General features: G+C 34.9%; 1 protein-coding gene across 1 annotated transcript; it reads left to right on the top strand.

The window, feature by feature from the left end:
• Positions 1-3,101: 3,101 nt before the first annotated feature.
• On the top strand, positions 3,102-6,679 carry LOC143569458 (R-linalool synthase QH1, chloroplastic-like). Its single transcript, XM_077055360.1, has 7 exons — positions 3,102-3,370; positions 3,456-3,726; positions 3,862-4,234; positions 4,325-4,543; positions 4,646-4,784; positions 4,868-5,116; positions 5,390-6,679. Exons 1-7 carry the CDS (start codon positions 3,134-3,136, stop codon positions 5,684-5,686), a joined length of 1,785 nt encoding a protein of 594 aa, XP_076911475.1. The 5' UTR covers positions 3,102-3,133; the 3' UTR covers positions 5,687-6,679.
• Positions 6,680-19,904: the final 13,225 nt, after the last annotated feature.

The following is a 19,904-nucleotide window of genomic DNA, read 5'->3' as shown; positions in this document are numbered from 1 at the left end:
AAATAATTTACTGAGTATTATATCATGTAAAATAATTACCCTACTTGTACGAGTCGCATAAACTATACTAGTCGTATAAAACTGGTCATTCACGGGGTTTTTCCAGACATGGTACAATGAACTAACAATTCGTATAGATTATACTACTCGTATAAGTCTTAAGTCTAGTCAAACACTATCTCAAAAGCTATGTACACATCTGAAAAGCTGGTATGTACGGTCTAAGAAGGGTGTATGATGATCCAAAATGACTCGTATGGGCTATACTAGTCGTAGAGAGGGTGTATAGTGATTATACGTGTAGTATAGGCTATACAACTCGTATGAGTACTAGAATCGACTCGTATAAGTCATATGACTCGCATAAGAATTTTGTCAAACACCTTTTTCAAAAAGCTGGTGGCTGTCAGTGTACGGATATCTATACGACTCGTATAAGCTATACGAGTCTTATGAAGGGAGTCTGAATTTTGAAGTCGGGTGTCTTATTAGCAGGACCCATTTAAAATGGAGGATGTCAAGAGGACACCTGTCATTTCAAATGGCAGATGTCTGTCAAAAGATATTTTACAAGTAGGGGTAAACTACTTTGGGATTGGTGAACCGCCGGTCAAAGAGCGGATCAGAGTAAATGACATTCGCCATTTGAAATGTCGGAATACAAAAAAATCTGTACCAGATCCTTCATTTCAAATGGCGGAACACCTGCCGAATGTCCAACTCATCAGATAAAAGCTGACAAGGTCTATATATTATCTGATATCCTCCATTTCAAATGACGTGTCTCCTAGAAACCATCACTAACATTTCTTTCTCCTAGAAACCATTTTACTCTTATATAATTTCCAATTTCAACAAAAAAAATTTCCTTTTTCATGTTAACTTATAAAACTTGTGTCACACCCCAACCTATGACGGAAATGTCGGGGCGTGAACCGTTGGATCACAGCTCACAAGATATTATCATGCAAAAGTTATATGACGATATCTAATTTCTTTATTTAAATTCACCTAAGTACACAAGTCTCAATTAATTACAAATAAAACCAAAAAAATTAAAAAAATAAAATATTGTCATTTTATTATTAACCTAAAGTCTTTTTTAAATGACCTTCAAATACTTCAATCATCCAAAGAATAACCTGCAATATGCGTACAAAATATATATATTTGTCAATAACACATGTTGAGTAAGTAATTAACAAATTTTGATAATAAATATATTATATATGAAATATGCAAATAAATATCATGAGTATCCACAATTAAATGAAAGCAAGTAATTGGTGTCGTTTGGCAATGACTCGCGAACGCGGTCGATGGCTACTAAGACGAAATACATATAAATAAAGGTGAAGTTTGGCCATGACTCACAAACACAGTCGATGGCTACTAAGACGGCGTATGATAATACTTTAATGTAATTATGATGTACCTCTCCGAATGCGACAAATAAACAAATAAGCAAGTAAGCAACTAACATATAAACATTCATTTGATCAACATCACAATATTGGAGATTTGCAAGTGATGTATTAAGATACATAAAAATATTGTAAGGTACGCATAAGGTCCCCAAAAGGTTTAAAATCTGCAAAATAGGGGAGTGATTACTCACCGTAACAATCAGGCGAGTTAAACGATAAATTAAAGATATTAAACGAGCCCCGAGCCTTAGGCGAGCTAACTCGTTCGACACGAACTGGCCTATAACTTTGAGACGGTAAACTATAATAAAAAACGATAACATAGCCGATGGAATCATATCAAACAGATGTATAAAACTCAAGTTATGAGATTTTATAGATTTAAGGGAGCTGTCAGAATACAAATTTCGAGTTGAAAGTCGGGTTCTGACTAGTACAATCAAAATTTCAAAACAAATATAAAAGTCTTCTGGCCTGAAAGCTAAATTTGAACAGAAGATAGAGAAATCAGATAGTTAAATATTTTGACTATTATACTCTAAAACGGGTCAGAGAGCAATTGACTGACAAAACCGCATCTATCAGTAAAATTTGATTGAGGGATTTTGTTAAATAGACAAAAATACACGTTTTTCATGAAGAGAACTTACCCGAATGATGAGTGGAACAAAGAGATAAACTAGGTCAAGGGTCTTGAAACTTGAAAGTCAAACTGAAAGATGAAAGTTCTTGAAGAATACACCATGAAACAATATGAACGATTTTTTTAGAGGTGGGGGCTGCGTTTCCAGATTATTTTAGGGTTTAGGAATATGTTTTGATTAAGTATAATATTCCAAAATCGTTTATTAGAAACTAGTTCGTTTATTGAAACCAAATAAGCTTATTAAGACAAAATCAAACCAATTAACAATCAGTTTTAATATTAGAGGTAAGAATATGGATATATTATGATATTATATAACTTATCTTGGGGCTTAAGTTTCGGGATTTGGGTAAAATAGTCCCTGTACTTTTTAAATACGATATTTAGCTGTTTTAAGCGATTTTAAAAGTTTCTAAGCATTGTTTAACGAGTTTGAGAGTTAAGAAAATATAAATTAAGTTTAACCAAGTTAAATACTAATAAAAACACATTTTAAATAATTCAAAGATCTGAATTACATTCCGAGTCAGGTTAAACATTAACGAAATCAAATACGTAAAACCCTAGATATTACAACCTAAACATATAGTTTAAATCCTTTATAATTAACATAATAGAACTCAATTTGTAAGCATAAACCATTCATTGGGCAGAAACATATACAGGATATGGAAATAGCTTTTTTATTTGTTCTTACATCACATGCAATACTGCGTTTATTAGGTCTTACATCACATGCAATACTATATCTCTTTTATGTATAATGTTATCTTGTTAGTTCTTTCATCACATGCAATATTGTATTTTTTTTATGTATAATAATTATCTTATTAGTTCTTTCATCTCATGCAATACTATATTTTTTTATGTATAATGGGTTGCCTTATTTGTTCTTTCATCACAGGCAATATTGTATTTTGTTTTATGTATAATAATTATCGTATTAGTTCTTTCATCACATGCAACATTCACATCTTCCTCTATATATGCAATTGTATGTTAACAATAACTCAAAACAAACCATATAGCAGTTTATTACTCTTAGTATATATCTTTCCAGATGGCTTCAATCTGCTCTTATTCTTGTGCAGGTTTCCATCACAAATATCATGATGACAGATTTAGGCAATTTAACATTCGCAAGCGGTCACTACAAAGGCTATTACAATCCGTATCAAAGGAAGATGTCATTGCGAAGGGTGTCACAGCTATTGAACCCATCCCTAGAAGATCAGCAAACTATGCGCCATCGTTATGGTCATTTGATTATGTTCAATCACTTTCTAGTAAATACAAAGTATGATTTCAAATTTATTTTCATTTACATGTTCCACTAGTTTCTAGTATTATATATGATCAACAATTGTGTACACACCATTTAGGGAGAATATTATAAGGCAAGAGTAGATACTTTGAAGGAGTCAGTGAGGATGATGATACACAATGTGGAAAGTCCATTGAGTACCCTAGAGTTGGTTGATGATTTGCAGAGACTAGGAATATCGTATCATTTTGAGGATGATATAAGAAGTCTATTGGAAGTGATTTATAACAATTACTATAGAACTCATGACAAGTGGAACAAAATGGATTTGAACCTTAAAGCTCTTGGATTTAGACTAATGATACAACATGGTTATCTGGTTTCTCAAGGTAACTTTCTTCATACCCCCCCCCCCCCCTCCTCCACGCAGAAATAAAAAGAGAATATAAAACTCCGCCACTGAGCTTGGATAACATAAAACATAGATTGACAACAATGTTTATTTTACTTTGGTCTATGTTTAGAGATATTTGACAACTTTGAGGACATGAATCAAAATCTTAAGGCAAACTCACTCAAGGACATGATGGGACTGTTGAACTTGTATGAGGCTTCGTATCACTCATTCGAGGATGAAAATATATTGGACGATGTTAGAGACTTCACAGCAAAACATCTCGAAGAAAAACAAGACAAGATGGACGAGGTTATATCATCATTAGTAAGCCATGCTTTGGAGCTTCCACTACACTGGAGAGTGCCAAGAGTAGAGTCGAAGTGGTTTATCGAAGTATACAAGAAAAGAATTGACATGAATCCCACATTTTTGGAGCTTGCAAGATTGGATTTCAATATGGTGCAGGCTGTTCATATTGAAGATATAAAACACGAATCAAGGTATCATTTATGTTACACATATATACTACATTTTAAAGTACTAATGGCCTTTAAAACTAAGAGTAAAAAAACTATACTATGAATATATAGGTGGTGGAGAAATACAAATTGGGTTACTAAGCTCAGCTTTATTCGAGACAGCTTGGTGCCAAGTTTTCTTTGGACTATTGGTGTTTGTTACCAACCTCATTATAGCCTTGGAAGGAATTCACTATCAAAGGCTATTACCATGATTACAGCCATAGATGATATTTATGATGTGTATGGCACTTTGGATGAACTTGAACAATTTACTGATGCTATAGACAGGTAACTTATAACGTACTAGCTTATAACTCATTTTTATCTGCTAATACGGTAATTTTTGTTCACAAAGGTTATAATAACTGATTAAAAATCAATTATTGATAGATGGGATATCAATGCGATTGAGAAACTCCCGGATTATATGAAGATATGTTTCCTTGGATTTTACAACACGATTAACGAGATCTCGTATAACACATTGAAGAACTCGGAGATACTAATCCTCCCGTACCTTAAGAAAGAAGTAATGAAACATTTATTTAACCATAAAATTGTTACATTTGGTATGTTATGTATATCTAATTTTCTGAATGGTAATATTTGTAGTGGGAAAAATTATGCAAGGCTTATCTAGTTGAAGCACGCTGGTACTATAGTGGATATACACCAACACTCCTAGAGTACTTAGATAATGGTTGTGTATCAATTGATAGTCGTGTAGTACTCATGCATGCTAAATTGGCAACATCAGTTGCGCCAACAGAAGAAATCTTGCAGCACATGTCACAGCATAAGAATATAGATCACTACTCATCGCTAATCTCACGACTCGCCGATGACTTGGGAACATCCACGGTAGTAATCAATATCTATATATATATATATGTAGTATTAGCATATCGGATATATAATATCATTTTCTTGACAAACTGGATTTAGTATTCAAATAATGATTCATTGGCCGATAATAATTATACTAATAATTTGACTATCATAACTCTTTAACTCATAAGTTTCAGTAACTTTTGTTGCAAAGGGCAATCTCAATCTAATGGATAAGTAACTTCATCCACCTCTCTAATGATGATATGAAAATAAATAAACTTACACATTTTGTTATCTTTTAAGGATGAACTTGCAAGAGGCGACGTTCCAAAATCAATCCAATGTTACATGCATGAGACTGGTGAAACCGAAGAAGCTAGAAAGTACATCAAAAAAATGATTCGGGGCATGTGGAAGAAACTTAACAAAGAACGGGCACGTGCTAATTCTCAATTATCACGAGAGTTCGTTGAATATGCATCAAACTTGGCTAGGATGGCACAATTCATGTATGGCAAAGGAGATGGGCATGCTCGCCCTGATATAACTAAATCTTACCTATCATCATTGCTTTTTAATCCAATCCTGGGGACAAAATAGTTGTCTTTGTATTTTCATTGGAATAGTTGTCTTTGTATTTACATTGCATTATTATGCAGTTCAAGTATGTTATATTTATTAAAATTGTTTTAACTTTTAACTACATGTTAGTTATGTTTTTTGAGTTTTTATGTAATCTTTCGACGGAATTAGAAGGTATATCAAGAAACTGAATCACGAACTATAAAACGTATGATCGGTATCATTGTTGGCCTAGTCCGTGGAAAATCCATCGGTCAGAATGTACCGACAAAAACCCATTGGTCAAATAACTATCAATGAAATTTAGCTCTTGGCCATCACTACTAGTAGTCTGGTGAGTTAGAACACAAATCATGTGAGTTAAAACCATCATATTAGGGTTGTCATGACTCATGGTATAGTTATTAAAAATTATGTGTATATCAGTTTATGTTATGATTTTGTGAATTGATTATTCATGAATGCTAAATTTTTATAATAATTTAAATGGGCCGGGAGGCTTCATACTTAATTTAAAACAAGTTGATGCAGCGGTAAAACGATAACGAAGATCGAATCAGGTTGATTCTAAGAATACCAGTGATGAACTTCCCAAAACTCTCAAATCCCACCCAAAGGTCAAGGAAATTAAAGTGAAAAATCTTTATTATCAAAATTCAAGTATGACATTTCACATCGCATAAACATCATATAAATAGGCTTCCTAATACGAAATGGGCCCAAAATAGGCCATGGGCCAAACACAAACCCAAATATAAATGTAAAAACTGACAAAAAAACATAAAAAGGCCCATAACTTTATTTAGGAGACGTTTTTGGGCTTCGGACAAGGGGTTTGGCACAACGTGCTCCTCGTCTCAATCTTCGATTCGACCGGTCATGGGCTTGAAACGGAGCTTCGTAAGCCAAGTTATGCCCGTTTTCGTGTGCCACCTTTGGAATCATGATCATGGACCTCAAAATATAACATGACACACTCTTCAATACTTGGGCCTCCATCACAAGTTCATGTCAACGGAAACCGGTTATGATTAAAATGTATTTAGGTCGAAACGGTTGTGTTAAAAATAGCAATACCTATCTAGGCATTCCCATTTCAACTTCTTATATTTACGATTACACATGTAAATGACTAAATAGAATGAGAATCAAGGTATTTCATATAGAAATTTAGTATTAGCAATAAGAAATAGGAACATTGGATTTTAATAATCCCAACTTAATACAGTTGACCGATAATAATCTCAACTTAGAAAATAGCTGTCACTAGTCCCAACTTTCACACTATTTGTTTTCACTGGACCTCCGTTAAAAAATATTTAACGACGTTAACTTTTTTCTAAATTTCAAATTGATTTTTAAAGCTTTTGATCGGAATGAGAATGTGAGTCGATTGATGTAAAACTTAACTTGAAATGACGCTTTAATCAACTTGATTTTTGTTAATTAAAAGTTTAAACACCGGAATTGAAGCATCCTTTAGTCGTTTGGGCCACCATTTGGATGTAAGTTTTACACCAATCGACTCGTATCCTCATTCCAATCAAAAGCCCTAAAATATCAGTTTAAAATTTGGAAAAAACTTAACGTCGTTAAGTTTTTTTTAACGGAGATCCAATGAAAACAAATAGGGTGAAAGTTGGGACCAGTGACAGCTATTTTTAAAGTTGAGATTATTATCGGCCAACTGCATTAAGTTGGGATTATTAAAATTCAATTCACCTAAGAAATAATTAATATATGATGCGCTTCATATAGAAAGTGCTAATAAATTGATGAATAAATATTTGTATGCATAACTGAATTTAATTAAACAACTAACAAATCACACTCTTGAAATTCCCAAATGTTAGTCTTACTCATAAAACATAATGAAGTTTTGTTTATCATAACAAGAAACCCCTCTATTGATCTACATGCAATACAAAAAATAAACCCGGCCTCACAACCCTAGTGTGAACATAATAACTTTACCTTGATTGTATTGTGAGGATGCTTATCAAAGAGTTGGCACACTATGATAACTTTATAAACATGCAAGCATAGTCCTTCTAAATACACCATGATGATATTTACTTCTTGGTTGCAATCGAACACAACAAAGTGACAAATCATTTCATTTATAATTAACACATGAAAGGAGAAAATGCGGCAACTGGTTGATCGATTGTGGCTACGGTGACCTGTAGGTCCTCTAAATGGATCTCACAACCTTACTCAGACCAATCCGTGTTATTAGTTAGCAGAAATCACCAACAACACTCGGATCTCGGATCTTAGTCTTGAAATACAAAAGAAAGAAAGAGAGAGAGAGAGAGAGGTTTTTTTTTTGAGAGATGCTTTGTTCCTTTAAGGTTGTTGTGGAGAAATGGGTAATGTTACCCTTTTATATGGTCCTCATTTCTCCAAGTTTACATTAGATGGGCACAAAATAAACGTACAAAGTACGTAATACATCGACTATAAACAAACAGAAAGACATACACGATTAATATTATAGAAGGACTTATGGTTTTGTAATTTGTAATTACGTATTAATAGTCCAGATCTAATCAATATTGATAATCGGATTAGATCTAATACCTTAGGATCTAGTTTATGATATATTCTTAATTATTTATATTATATAATATTAATTGTAATATGTGTATTATTAATACTTTAATGAAGAATTGAGCGAGAGAGAATTCAGAAAGAGGTTCGATAATAATAAACTCAAAACTTAAATTATGAGGGCTTGAACAGCCCTTAAATAGACAATGTAGACCAATTCGTTACACATCCCGTAACGAATTGGCTCAAGTTCGTTAACTTACATAATAGATAAGGAAAGCATAACGAATCAGCTGATTCATTATACCCCATTCGTCAACATTCCATGACGAATGGGAACATACATAACGAATTTCAGTCCATTCATTAAACATCCTTAACGAATGGACATTACATATGATGAACTGGCTAATTCGTTAAACATCCTTAACGAATTAGCCGATACATAACGAACTAGTGCGTTTTACATAAATACCATATTCATTATAATAATAATAAATTACAACCGATAAGTTACAAAGACTCGAGACGACAAAACCGTGCACTAACAAACACCTCCTCGTCTTGAGCTCTTTGTATTTAATTACTTGAAGCACTTTGTCTGCCAATCATGACAACTATGAATCCCGTACTCGTGACATACACGTACGACACGTTGGAACTGCATAGCTCGATTGTAGTCTTCATGGTGCTCTATCAAAATCATGTTCACAAACAACACGTCATTGTATGTTTCGGATAAGTTAACGAGCCACATCGGGTCGGTAACTTTAATAAAATTAGTCTTCAAGCCTTTGCCCAAAACAATGACGGCCTCGCCGGTACGATTATCATAGTACCATCGATTAAACGATAGGTGAAGATTCTGTGGGAACGTCTTCACCGGTACATGTTTCATCGTCTTCGGCGGTTTTACTTTAAACACGAGTTTCCTCTAACCCGTATGAGGATCAATCTCATCAATACATTTACGGATTGGAAATTGTGGCTTAAAGAACTTGAACCACGGTTTACCTCGAAGAGCAAATGTTGATGAAACCCTTCTGCTCGACGATTTCCACCGCGATTAATGAAAGGTCGACTCGCGAGGGTACGAACATCCAAACGCGGTAGTGAGAGAACGTCAGTAATGTTTTAATAATACTGCACGCCGTTCTCCCACTTTACAATACAAAACTTCAAATCAGAGTCGAATAACCAAGATACAATGTCACCTTTCACTGTCGACATGGCTTTGAATGTGGTCTTCTTATTAGCTTTGGCACGTGCGATAGCGTCAAGTTCCTGTTCTCGATCAACATACCTGTACGCCTCAATAATCTTACGTGCTTTCTAATTCTCATACGCAAACCAACCCTGAATATCAGCTACTGACGGATCAGGATTCTAATCAAACGACTTGCTTTTATTCTTTGATATCTTTTCCAAATGGTCTTCAGCAGCTTTGAGGTTTTCTTCTGTAAAAGTAGGAACACCCTGCTCAACATTTGAACGTTGATATATATATCGGGGTATTTGTAACAACTCGGGTTTCCATATAACGTATTAAACACCAAGACCCGACCCATTTTTATATTCGAAAAATTTAAACGACAAAATATCGCGTTATTCGAGTCACTATTACTTTATTATTATCTATTATAATATTTATTTAATATATAAAACATCTTTGAAAAACGTACAATTTTAATCCAAAACAAACCTTTAACCAGTTTATGTTTCCAACGACATAGTAGAGGGACCATTTTGTAAAATATGATATATTAATTTCTTTTAACCCATACCTAATATCCAGATCCATATGCCCATTACCAAACCCGATCCATTTACAACCCGATACCCGTTTAAGTTTCTTGGATCTTAATTCTCGTCCTAATCAAGGAATTGATTTATATTATGATACCACTTGCCTTAAAAGACCCTACCGACATATGAATTTGGTAATAACGATCAAGGAGGATTCGTATTGCTTAATTCTTTGGGCCGACACCACCTCGTTCTCATTATACATGCTAACGAACTTGATAATTCAATTATGTGCGTTGTTCAATTCAATAATATTATAATCACAACATAATTTAATTCACGTCGAAATCTCAAATCTATTATATGTGTTAAGTCATTATTAATTAATTCATAATATTAATATTATTTAACTAGAAATCGTTGACGGTATATCCTAAAGGGTTTACTTTTCTCATCATAACTTAAATTTCGTTCATCCGATCAGGTGAGTACCACATTTCCCTATTTTACTCGTTTTCTCACGTTTTGGGGACATGTGCGTAAATTTACTTTTCATATATACTTATACTCAAAACTGCAACTTTGTCTTATATGTTAACAACTTATACCTTACTTGTTTATGTGCTTATTTACTTTGTATGCTTCCGCATTCGGAGAGGTCCAACATAATCTCAGTCTAGTATGATCATACGCCAGTCATTATAGCTTTGTGTTTCTCGACATCTCAGTTATACTTGCTCATTTGGTTAATTTGTTATACTCATATGACTTGTTGCAAATACTTATTTTTCTATATGAACATCCAAACTGGTGTGTTGCTCACTCAACCTTGTGTTGACAAAACTACTTTATTTTCAACGCATATGCAGGTTATCGTGTGATGTGATTATCAAGATTGTTTGAAGCAACTTAGGATGCATGTTAGAGAAGAAGATACAAGAATTTGTTTTGAATCTTTATTTTACTTATTTATTTATAAGCTTGATGTACTTGACTATTTAATAAAATTTAATAGATATTGACACTTTTAATATTGCGTGATAGTAACCTTGAGAGCAGTGACAATCAGTTTGCACCCCGGCATTTCCGCCGTAGGTTGGGGTTTGACAGTATTTCTCTGCTGTCACATCTTCAACCTCGATATCTTCATCCTCGTAAATAAACAACGTTTTCATTTGAGGAATGGTCGTATCCTATAAGACTTCCTCGTCTTTCACTACTTCCACATCATCCTCGGCCTCTAAAGCATCGAGTTCTTCATCATTCAGTCCCAATAGTAACGAAATCTGCTCACGTGTTAAGGACCGATCAACGAACTGACCCACTTCAATTTCATCGGCATTGACCTTACTTTGTACCACCCCCTCTTTATCTATAAATAGCACAGTGTTGTTCTTGATCGACTCGATTGGTTGTGCATTCGTCGAGTCATGATAAACAACAAACTGTTTATCCACATCACCAACACCGCTCGTTCCAGCACCAGAGGATGAACCGTGAGCTTGTTTCGGGTCACTACCTCCAGCACCCGAAGCATCAGGATCTTCATCATCATTCTTCAGCTTTCTCAGTTCATCATCTTTGCATGTGAGCTAAAGAATAAGATTCTCTTGTTCCTTAATCTTCAGCACCACTACGTGAAAATCGCCTTTTAGCCACACATGTGGTCTGGGCGATTTACTACACTTCGGTTTAAATGTGTGGCTAAATGGTCTTTGGCCACGTTTGAAAATCTTCTAGACTAGTTTTGGCCACACATGTTTTTCTTCATGTGACCATTCTATACCTACTGAGGTACTTTTCGCCACACTTTGAAAAAAAACTCTTACATAAGCTAGCCACATTATAAAAATGTGTGGCGAAATGTGACCTACAGTCATAGTTTGTTTGATCTTTGATACATGTGACCAAAATCCATGTATTAGCCACACTCTAAGGGAAAACTGTGACATTTAACTAGCCACATGTTTTAATAGTGTGGCCAAATGTGACAAACGGCTATTGTATTGATAAGAGATGTGTCTAAAAGGTAAAAGATGTAGCCACTTATATTACGTTGTGTTACCTAATGTCACATTTGGTAGCCACATTTTTAATAATGTGGCAAAATATGACGAACAACCATTGTATTTATTAGTAATGTGGCTAAAACGCTTAAAATATATGGCCACTTATACGAGGTTGTGTGACCAAAGAGTAGTTTAGTTTTATTTTTCCTAAGTTTTTTTATTGTCACGGATACACTTATTATGTGTGGCTATAAGTGATAAATGGTTACACTTAAATATATTTAAGTGTGTCCAAATGTAATTAATGGCCACTTATACGAGGTTGTGTGACCAAAGAATAGTTTAGTTTTATTTTTCCTAAGTTTTTTATTGTCACGGGTACACTTATTTTGTGTGGCTATAAGTGATAAATGGTCACACTTAAATATTTTTAAGTATGTCCAAACGTAATTAATGGCCACACTTTGATTTGACGAGTGGCTAGGTCATCATTGTCTTTCTAGTTTCTTGTGCCGCCAAATTCAAATTGTCAGGGGATGTACCGGTTTCCGATGATGGTGTTTAAATACCACTCATGGTTTCCGATTTCCCCCACATTGCCTCCAATATTCCAGGAAATCACAATCAATCCATCGCCTTCATCACCATCTTCTTCACGGTTTTCAAAAATATTATATGGCGCCGGAAAATTCGATTGTACGAGAACATGGTGAGGCTCCACCCATCTACTACGACCCCACCTTCTTCACCATTGTTTTCCACTTTTCTTCCGGCGTCGTCTGGAAGAATCAAAGGGTGAGGTATGTTGACTATGTCAAACCTCTAACCTTCCGGTACCAACAACTTAACCGAATGATTAAGTTTCTTGGGTACACCACTCCCGATTATTTCAGCATTGTGATGGAAGCCCGGGGCATCGAAGTCGCCTGGATCGGGTTGAACAGAATTGAGGACTTCAAGGCTTTGTCCTCTTATGGGACATTCCGTACTGATGTGCACCTTCACCTGCAAAGGCTAAAGGACTCCACCTAAACCTCGGAAGGCATGTGGGAGAGGATCATGCCCTCTCAGACTCCAGAAGAGATGATATATTCAGATATGGAATCTGATGGTAGGACTTAGTTTTTATAATTAGTAATTAGTTTTTTTATATTAATATATATTGTAATGCATGTAAATTAATTAATTATTAATATATTTTGGTTATCATATAACTAACTGTGTTGATGATGCTGCATGCGTGTATTTTATATCAATTATCGAGCTCGAGCCGGCTCGCGAGCCTAAACGAGCCTGTCATTTAATAGAATTAATTATTAATATTAATATTAATATTAATATTGATGTAGATTCAGAACTGGAATCTGATGCTAGGTGTTAGTTTTTTTTTATAATGTAATGTAACTTAAGTAGTATATTTTTGGTTATTCTGCATTACACTTGATGTTTGAATGTGTGTAATAGATATAATAATAGTATTAAAACAAAAACAGCCAATATTTCTAGTAAGCGTATTTAAATCGTAATAGATATATTAATTGTATTCAAACAACCAATATTTCAAGTAAGCGTTTTTAAAGCGTACTAGATATAGTTTTTTTTATTTTAATTAACTTTAATGTAGGCTATCATTTCATAAATATATTTCCAAGATTTTTGACAGGTAGTAGGCATAAATGTAATTAATTTCCAAAATTAATTAGCTTGCGAGCGTTTCCAAAGCTTGTGGATACCATTTTGACAGGTAGTATGCAGTTACTCAACAACCAACTATTTTGACTTTAATGACTGCAATAAAACTTCTGACTGAAATTTATTACGCTTATATATATGTTATGTGAATTCCAAACTTGGCCAAGCAGAAAACATCTAAGGTTTCCACAAATCTTAAACTTCCCAAAGATCTTAAATCTTGATAAAATCCCTTCCAAAACTCGATGCCATCACCAGATTTTAAATTAGGTTACTGGTGATGGCATTGAGTTTGGAAGGGTTTTTTCAAAACTGAATTTTATTTGTTCAAAGGCTTCTTCAAAGTCTAAGACCCACAGATGCTTTGGTCAAAGATCTGAGTATGGAGGGTACAATTTTGGTATGCAGGTTAGTGAAAAGAAGGGTATAAAGGTCTTTTTCTATTAGATGAGTTGATAATGTTTTGTTGGAAACCAGCTGTTGAAATGTATGTTGAAACATAACCAAATAGAGGTTGTGCAAGAAACAAAACCATCAACGAGAAATGATGACTGTCACCGATGGTCGGTTTGGGCGGTTTCGCTGTTTCCAACCAAACATGAACACATGATGCATTTTTGGGATTTCTTTGTATTATGGTTTCGTTCTTAATAATTTCTTGGTAAAAAACTGTGAATGACTTTTATTAATGTAACTTTTATATAGCACGAGTCAGTTCTGAGTGAAATGACTTTATATATCTTACTATGATACACTACAAGTTAATTGTGACTTTTATTGATATAACATGATGTATGTTTGAACTTGACACCAATTGACCAAAATAGCCAGAAGATGAAATGAATTCAACAAACCGGCCTGTATAAGTAGTGATAGTATTAAAAACAACCAATATTTCTTTAGTTTGAATTTATAAGTACAAAGTAAAGAAAGGTGATATCATGTATCACAACTAAATTTAAACATTATTTACATCTAACTAGGCGAACGAACACAACTGCTGGGTCGACAACCCCGACATCGGTGTCAATCGCCATAAAATGTGTGCTGGAACCCTCAGTTATTGTAACCAGCAGTTCTTTGCAGGGTTCGATCTCCATTACGAATAGTTGTAAATTTTTTCCCGGGCCTCCAGTAATCATCCGGGGACTCATTACGAAGCAGTTGATTTGGTTGTACAAGTGGCAATGCATTACCCTCATGAGGGAAAGTTACCGTACTAAATTCCTCATCGACCTCGTCATACGAATGCCTATAATTCTAGGGTGGAGTTATGAGGACAACTTGCTTTTTTCTATCATGCTTATCTTGAACATAAAACACCTAGCATGCTTGCGAGGCCAATATGAAATGATCATCCTTGTGGCCAAATTTGTTTATGTCGACCGACGTGTAACCAAGAATATCATGTTTGATAAGTTTACGGTCAAACCATCGGCACATGAAGACCGGAATTCTTTTAGTATGATAATATAGGACCCATATCTCTTGCAAAACCCCAAAATAAAAGTTTTGTCCATAGGTCACCACGTCTTTTTTGATGTGCATGCCATCCGCCTCTACACCAACCCCGATGTTCTGGTAAACTCTACCATCATAAGATTTTGTACGAAATTCAAAACCGTTGATATCGTATGAGTCGTATTTGTAAACGTTGCGGTGTGCTCTGTGTGCAATCCACTTTACAGTTTCCGATATAGAACCTGGGGAGCCCGCTAGCTCGCTGTCAACCTGAATTTCATTACAAGTATTAGATTCACCTACATTGAAGAAACTATAAAAGATTTTTAAAAATTATAGAAGACTTAATAAATTGATCTACCTTGTCGCGTAACCAGTCACCAGACTTTAAAGTATGCTCCTTCTCCAACAATGCTTGTCGTTTACCAGGCATTTGGTTTTTCAAAGAGGTCTTGTGTTGTCTGCAAGTAGGAGTATAATATATTGTGAATTAATATATATATATATATGGGATGGATCTTGCGAGAAGTGATATTACAGCGAGAAGTACGAGAAGTGAAGGTATAACTCCATTAATCTTTAATTTCACTCCCTTTCATATGATGTTATATACATATATGTAGGTTGGTTGTATTTATGTCTTAATTACACATTCAAACCTACCTACAAACATATAAATGTACCGAGCCACATTCTAACATATGTACCTACACACATACAAACATACATACACATATACAAACATACGTACACATATACAAACATACGTACCTACACACATACGTATGCACCTACACAATGCACCTACACATAAGAAAGGGAATGAAATTAGGGATTAATGGAGTTACACCTTCACTTCTCGCACTTCTCGCTATAAAAAAACCTCTAAATGATCCAATACCTATATATATATATATAATTTTGAATATATGTGTTAGTAATACTTACTCGATATACTGCGCTATTTCAGGCGTATTCTGCAGCACATAGAAATGTGCTCTCTTGAAGAGATCAGGAGAAACTTCAACTGATTTAGCGCCCGTGACAGGAATTGTCTCCCCATTATCATCATGCTTATCATGTGGAATACCAGCAGTACTCTTGATGTTTTTTTGGTATTCGCTGAGAAACTCGATTGTTTCTTCCACAATGTTCTCCTCAGCAATGCACCCTTTTGGATTAGTTTTGTTTCGCACATGCCCTTTGATAATCTTCATACACCTTTCAAAGGGATACATCCAACGAAAGCATGGCGGCCCACATAATTTTATCTCTGTGACAAGGTGCACGGTTAAGTGAAGCATGAGATCAAAAAATGATGGAGGAAAGTACTTCTGAAGCAGGCACAATGTAACTATATGCTCTTCCTACATCTTATCAAGCTCTTCTACAATGATTTCTTTGCTACAAATTGACTTGAAAAAAAAAACAAATCCTGATTTTAGCATTTCTCATTGGTTCTGGCATGATGGACTATATTGCAAGGGGCAGAAACTGTTGCATAAGCATGTGATAATCATGTGATTTAAGGCCTTGTAGCTTCCTTTATTTAAGATTCACCAAACTAGAGAAGATAGAACAATACCCTAGTGGAGCCTTCAGTATATACAATGTTTCAAGAAACATGTCTTTTTCTTGTGCTGATAATGTGAAGCATGCTGCAGGTAGTTCTGTATTGTTGCCTTTTGCTTTCGGTTGCAACTCCTTTTTAATCTCTAAAAACTCCAAATTCCTTCTAGCTGCCAATCCGGCTTTTGTCCTACCGGGAATGTTCAACAACGTCCCGACAATACTTTCTGCCACATTCTTTTCAACAAACATCAAATCAATACAATGTTGGACAGGTAAATACTTCCAATAGCTGAGCCATTGGTGCCATATGTTGAACTTCTTCCAATATGGTTGTGGCACTGTGTTATCCCTTTTTCTCTTACTCCCACTTAGGGATTCAGATCCCTTTCCCCATTCATTGTTAATGTTTTTGACCTCGTCGTATATTTCTTCCCCTGTCATAGGCTCTTTAGCAGTTTTCATCTCTTCTTTTCCGTTGAACGTCTTTGTTTGTTTTCTGAAAGGGTGGTCATGTGATAGATACCTTCTGTGGCAGTATAACACTACTTTTTTGAGCGATAAAGTCGAACACACTGAGTGTCGCCCCGACACACTACACAACCTTTGAATCCACTGTAAGGGCAACCACATAGTGTACCAAGAGCAGGGTAATCATTAATCATCCATAACACAACTGGTAGTGTAAACATTTCTTGTTTATATGCATCATATGTTGGCTCCCCGACCTCAAATAAAGATGCCAGATTGTCAATTAAAGGCTGTAAAAACACATCAATATTGTTTCCTGGCACTCCGGATATTAATAAGGAAAGCATGATGAACTTTCTTTTCATACACATCCAAGGTGGAAGGTTGTAAATGAATGCTAAAACAGGCCAGACATTGTGGTTTCTGTTGCCTCTATGTACGTCGACCACATAGTGCAAATCCCTAGACAAAGATTTCTTGGATCGCTTCAATGTTATCGGAGTACCTGTCATCTATGGCTTTCCATGTTGTTGAATCTGATGGGTGGCGTAAAACACTGGGTTTATTGGTACTCGTGGCGTGGCATGTTAAGTTCTCTGTTGTGGTCTTTGATTGAAAGAGGCGCTTGAATTGTGGAATAATAGGAAAGTACCACACTACCTTAGCGGGCGTGTTTATGTAAGTTTTGTTAGTCTTCTCATCCAACTTCCAACTTGAGTTGTTACAAACTGGACATGCTTCCAAATCCTTGTAATCCTTATAGTAAATAATGCAGTCATTGATACACACATGTATCTTTTCGTATCCTGAGCCCATTTCCTTCTTCATCCTTTTGCCATCATACATATTATTTACCATTTCATTATCTGCAAGTTGCATCTTTTTCAACAATTTCAGAAGTTCATCAACAAACTTATGAGATACCCCGTGCTTGCTCTTCAAGTTGACTAGTTATACTTGTTAGTGCACGGATTTGGTGTCCGTAGCGATTGAATAACTTATAGGTTGTCTAGTCTTTATATTTAATGTATATTTAATGTAAATGGCCCATTCGCTATGGATTGTATAAGGTCCATTCGTTATAGACTTGGCTAGTTTGTTAAGATTGACGAATGGAGTCTAATTCGTTATGAAGATATAAGGAATTAGACGTAACTTAACTAAGTAGAGCATGTGGCCTATAAATAGGTATATCCATGCTCATTTGTAGGTCATCACACACATGAGAGAGTGTGAGGGTCCTAGATCTATTATTTATCCTCTCAATAAATTGTTATGTAATTATTCATTATTTATCAATAAACCCGTATTTAAAGTATTCATGTTCGTATTGTATAATTGATTTATCGACGCGGCTAGATCCGTGGTAGGTCTCCACAGATAGTAACGGCTCGAAAAAACCATCAATAAGTATTTGGCAATTTCAGTTTTCCCTTTAATTGTTGATTGATTTCCATCCATAAGCTGATTCATTGAATGGTTTTTAGGTAAAACGGAGAAGCCGTAAAAGAAAAGTTGATGTATCTACGGATGAAGCTTCCCGGCCTCCTGAAATAAAGGTATGCATTGGGTGAAACATTGTTAATTTCCCACCAACATGGCATATCCATGGGTATGTACTTATATATTGACTTCAACTAAGCCATATTAATTTCCCATGCTTATTTATAGGAGTATGAGTGTCGTTTATGTCTGAATGACAAGCGTAACAAGGTGGCACATGGTAGAGTTCATTGGTCACCGGTTCCACAACATGTCGAAAAGAAATCCTGGAAGGTTTCTATAAAGTTAGTATTGATGAAGCCATAAAGGAACAAGCAATATTCCTTGTGAGGCAGGTGAAATTATGACTATTGGTAACGCAACTGTTACTTTTGTTGCTTGGCAAGAACACCTTATCTTATGTGACCAGGAGGTTTGTTCCCTTTTAAGTATAAACCTATACGAAAACTTAACCGAACAAATATCTATGTTCATTTTCATTTAATTTAAAAAATGTAACACTTGTGTTCGTTTATGTTCGTTTGTTTATAATCTAAACTAACATAATTGAACATAGATCAACGAACATATACGAACGTACGATCATGAACATAAATGAACGAACGGAATATGTGTTCATGTTCGTTCTTTTAATTAAACGAACACAAATTTTGTGTTCATGTTTGTTCGTTTATTAAATAAACGAACATAAACGAACTTCCTGCTGAACGGTTCACAAACAATTCAACGAATGTTCGGTTCGTTTGCAGGCCTACTATTTTGTTCTATTCAATTACAAAATATGACATTAATTATACATATTTTTTTTACATATTATGTTGTTCCAGCTACCACCACTCCCATCCTCAAAAGAACGAGACAGAGCTAGCAAGAAGCCAAAGACAAAGTACACAACGATAGGCAGGGTGACCAAACAGAAGACAAGGAGCTGTGCCAAGAAAACCGGCCTTAGCTAGTATATAGGTAGTCGTTAGTTTGTATTTTGTAAGATATTTTGCATATATCTTACAAAAAGATGTATACATTTGCTTAAATGAATATTATTGTTAATATAATTTCTTTCTATTTTTGTTTTGTCATGCTTGCTTACAGCTGTTTTATATTACTGCACAAAAAATAAAAATAATTATATATTACCTAATTACACACTATTTGGCCACATAGAACACATTAAATAGTTGTGGCCAAAAGTAAGACAATAGCCACACCTCAAATTACAAAAATTAAAGTCT

The sequence above is a fragment of the Bidens hawaiensis genome, unplaced genomic scaffold (genome assembly GCF_021521415.1).
Source record: "Bidens hawaiensis isolate Kalapana, Puna unplaced genomic scaffold, B.hawaiensis_p1.1 tig00024485_1, whole genome shotgun sequence".
In the NCBI taxonomy this organism is placed as follows: Eukaryota; Viridiplantae; Streptophyta; class Magnoliopsida; order Asterales; family Asteraceae; genus Bidens; species Bidens hawaiensis.
The sequence above is the reverse complement of the archived record's forward strand: the minus strand, read 5'-3'. Positions and strand labels throughout refer to the sequence as shown.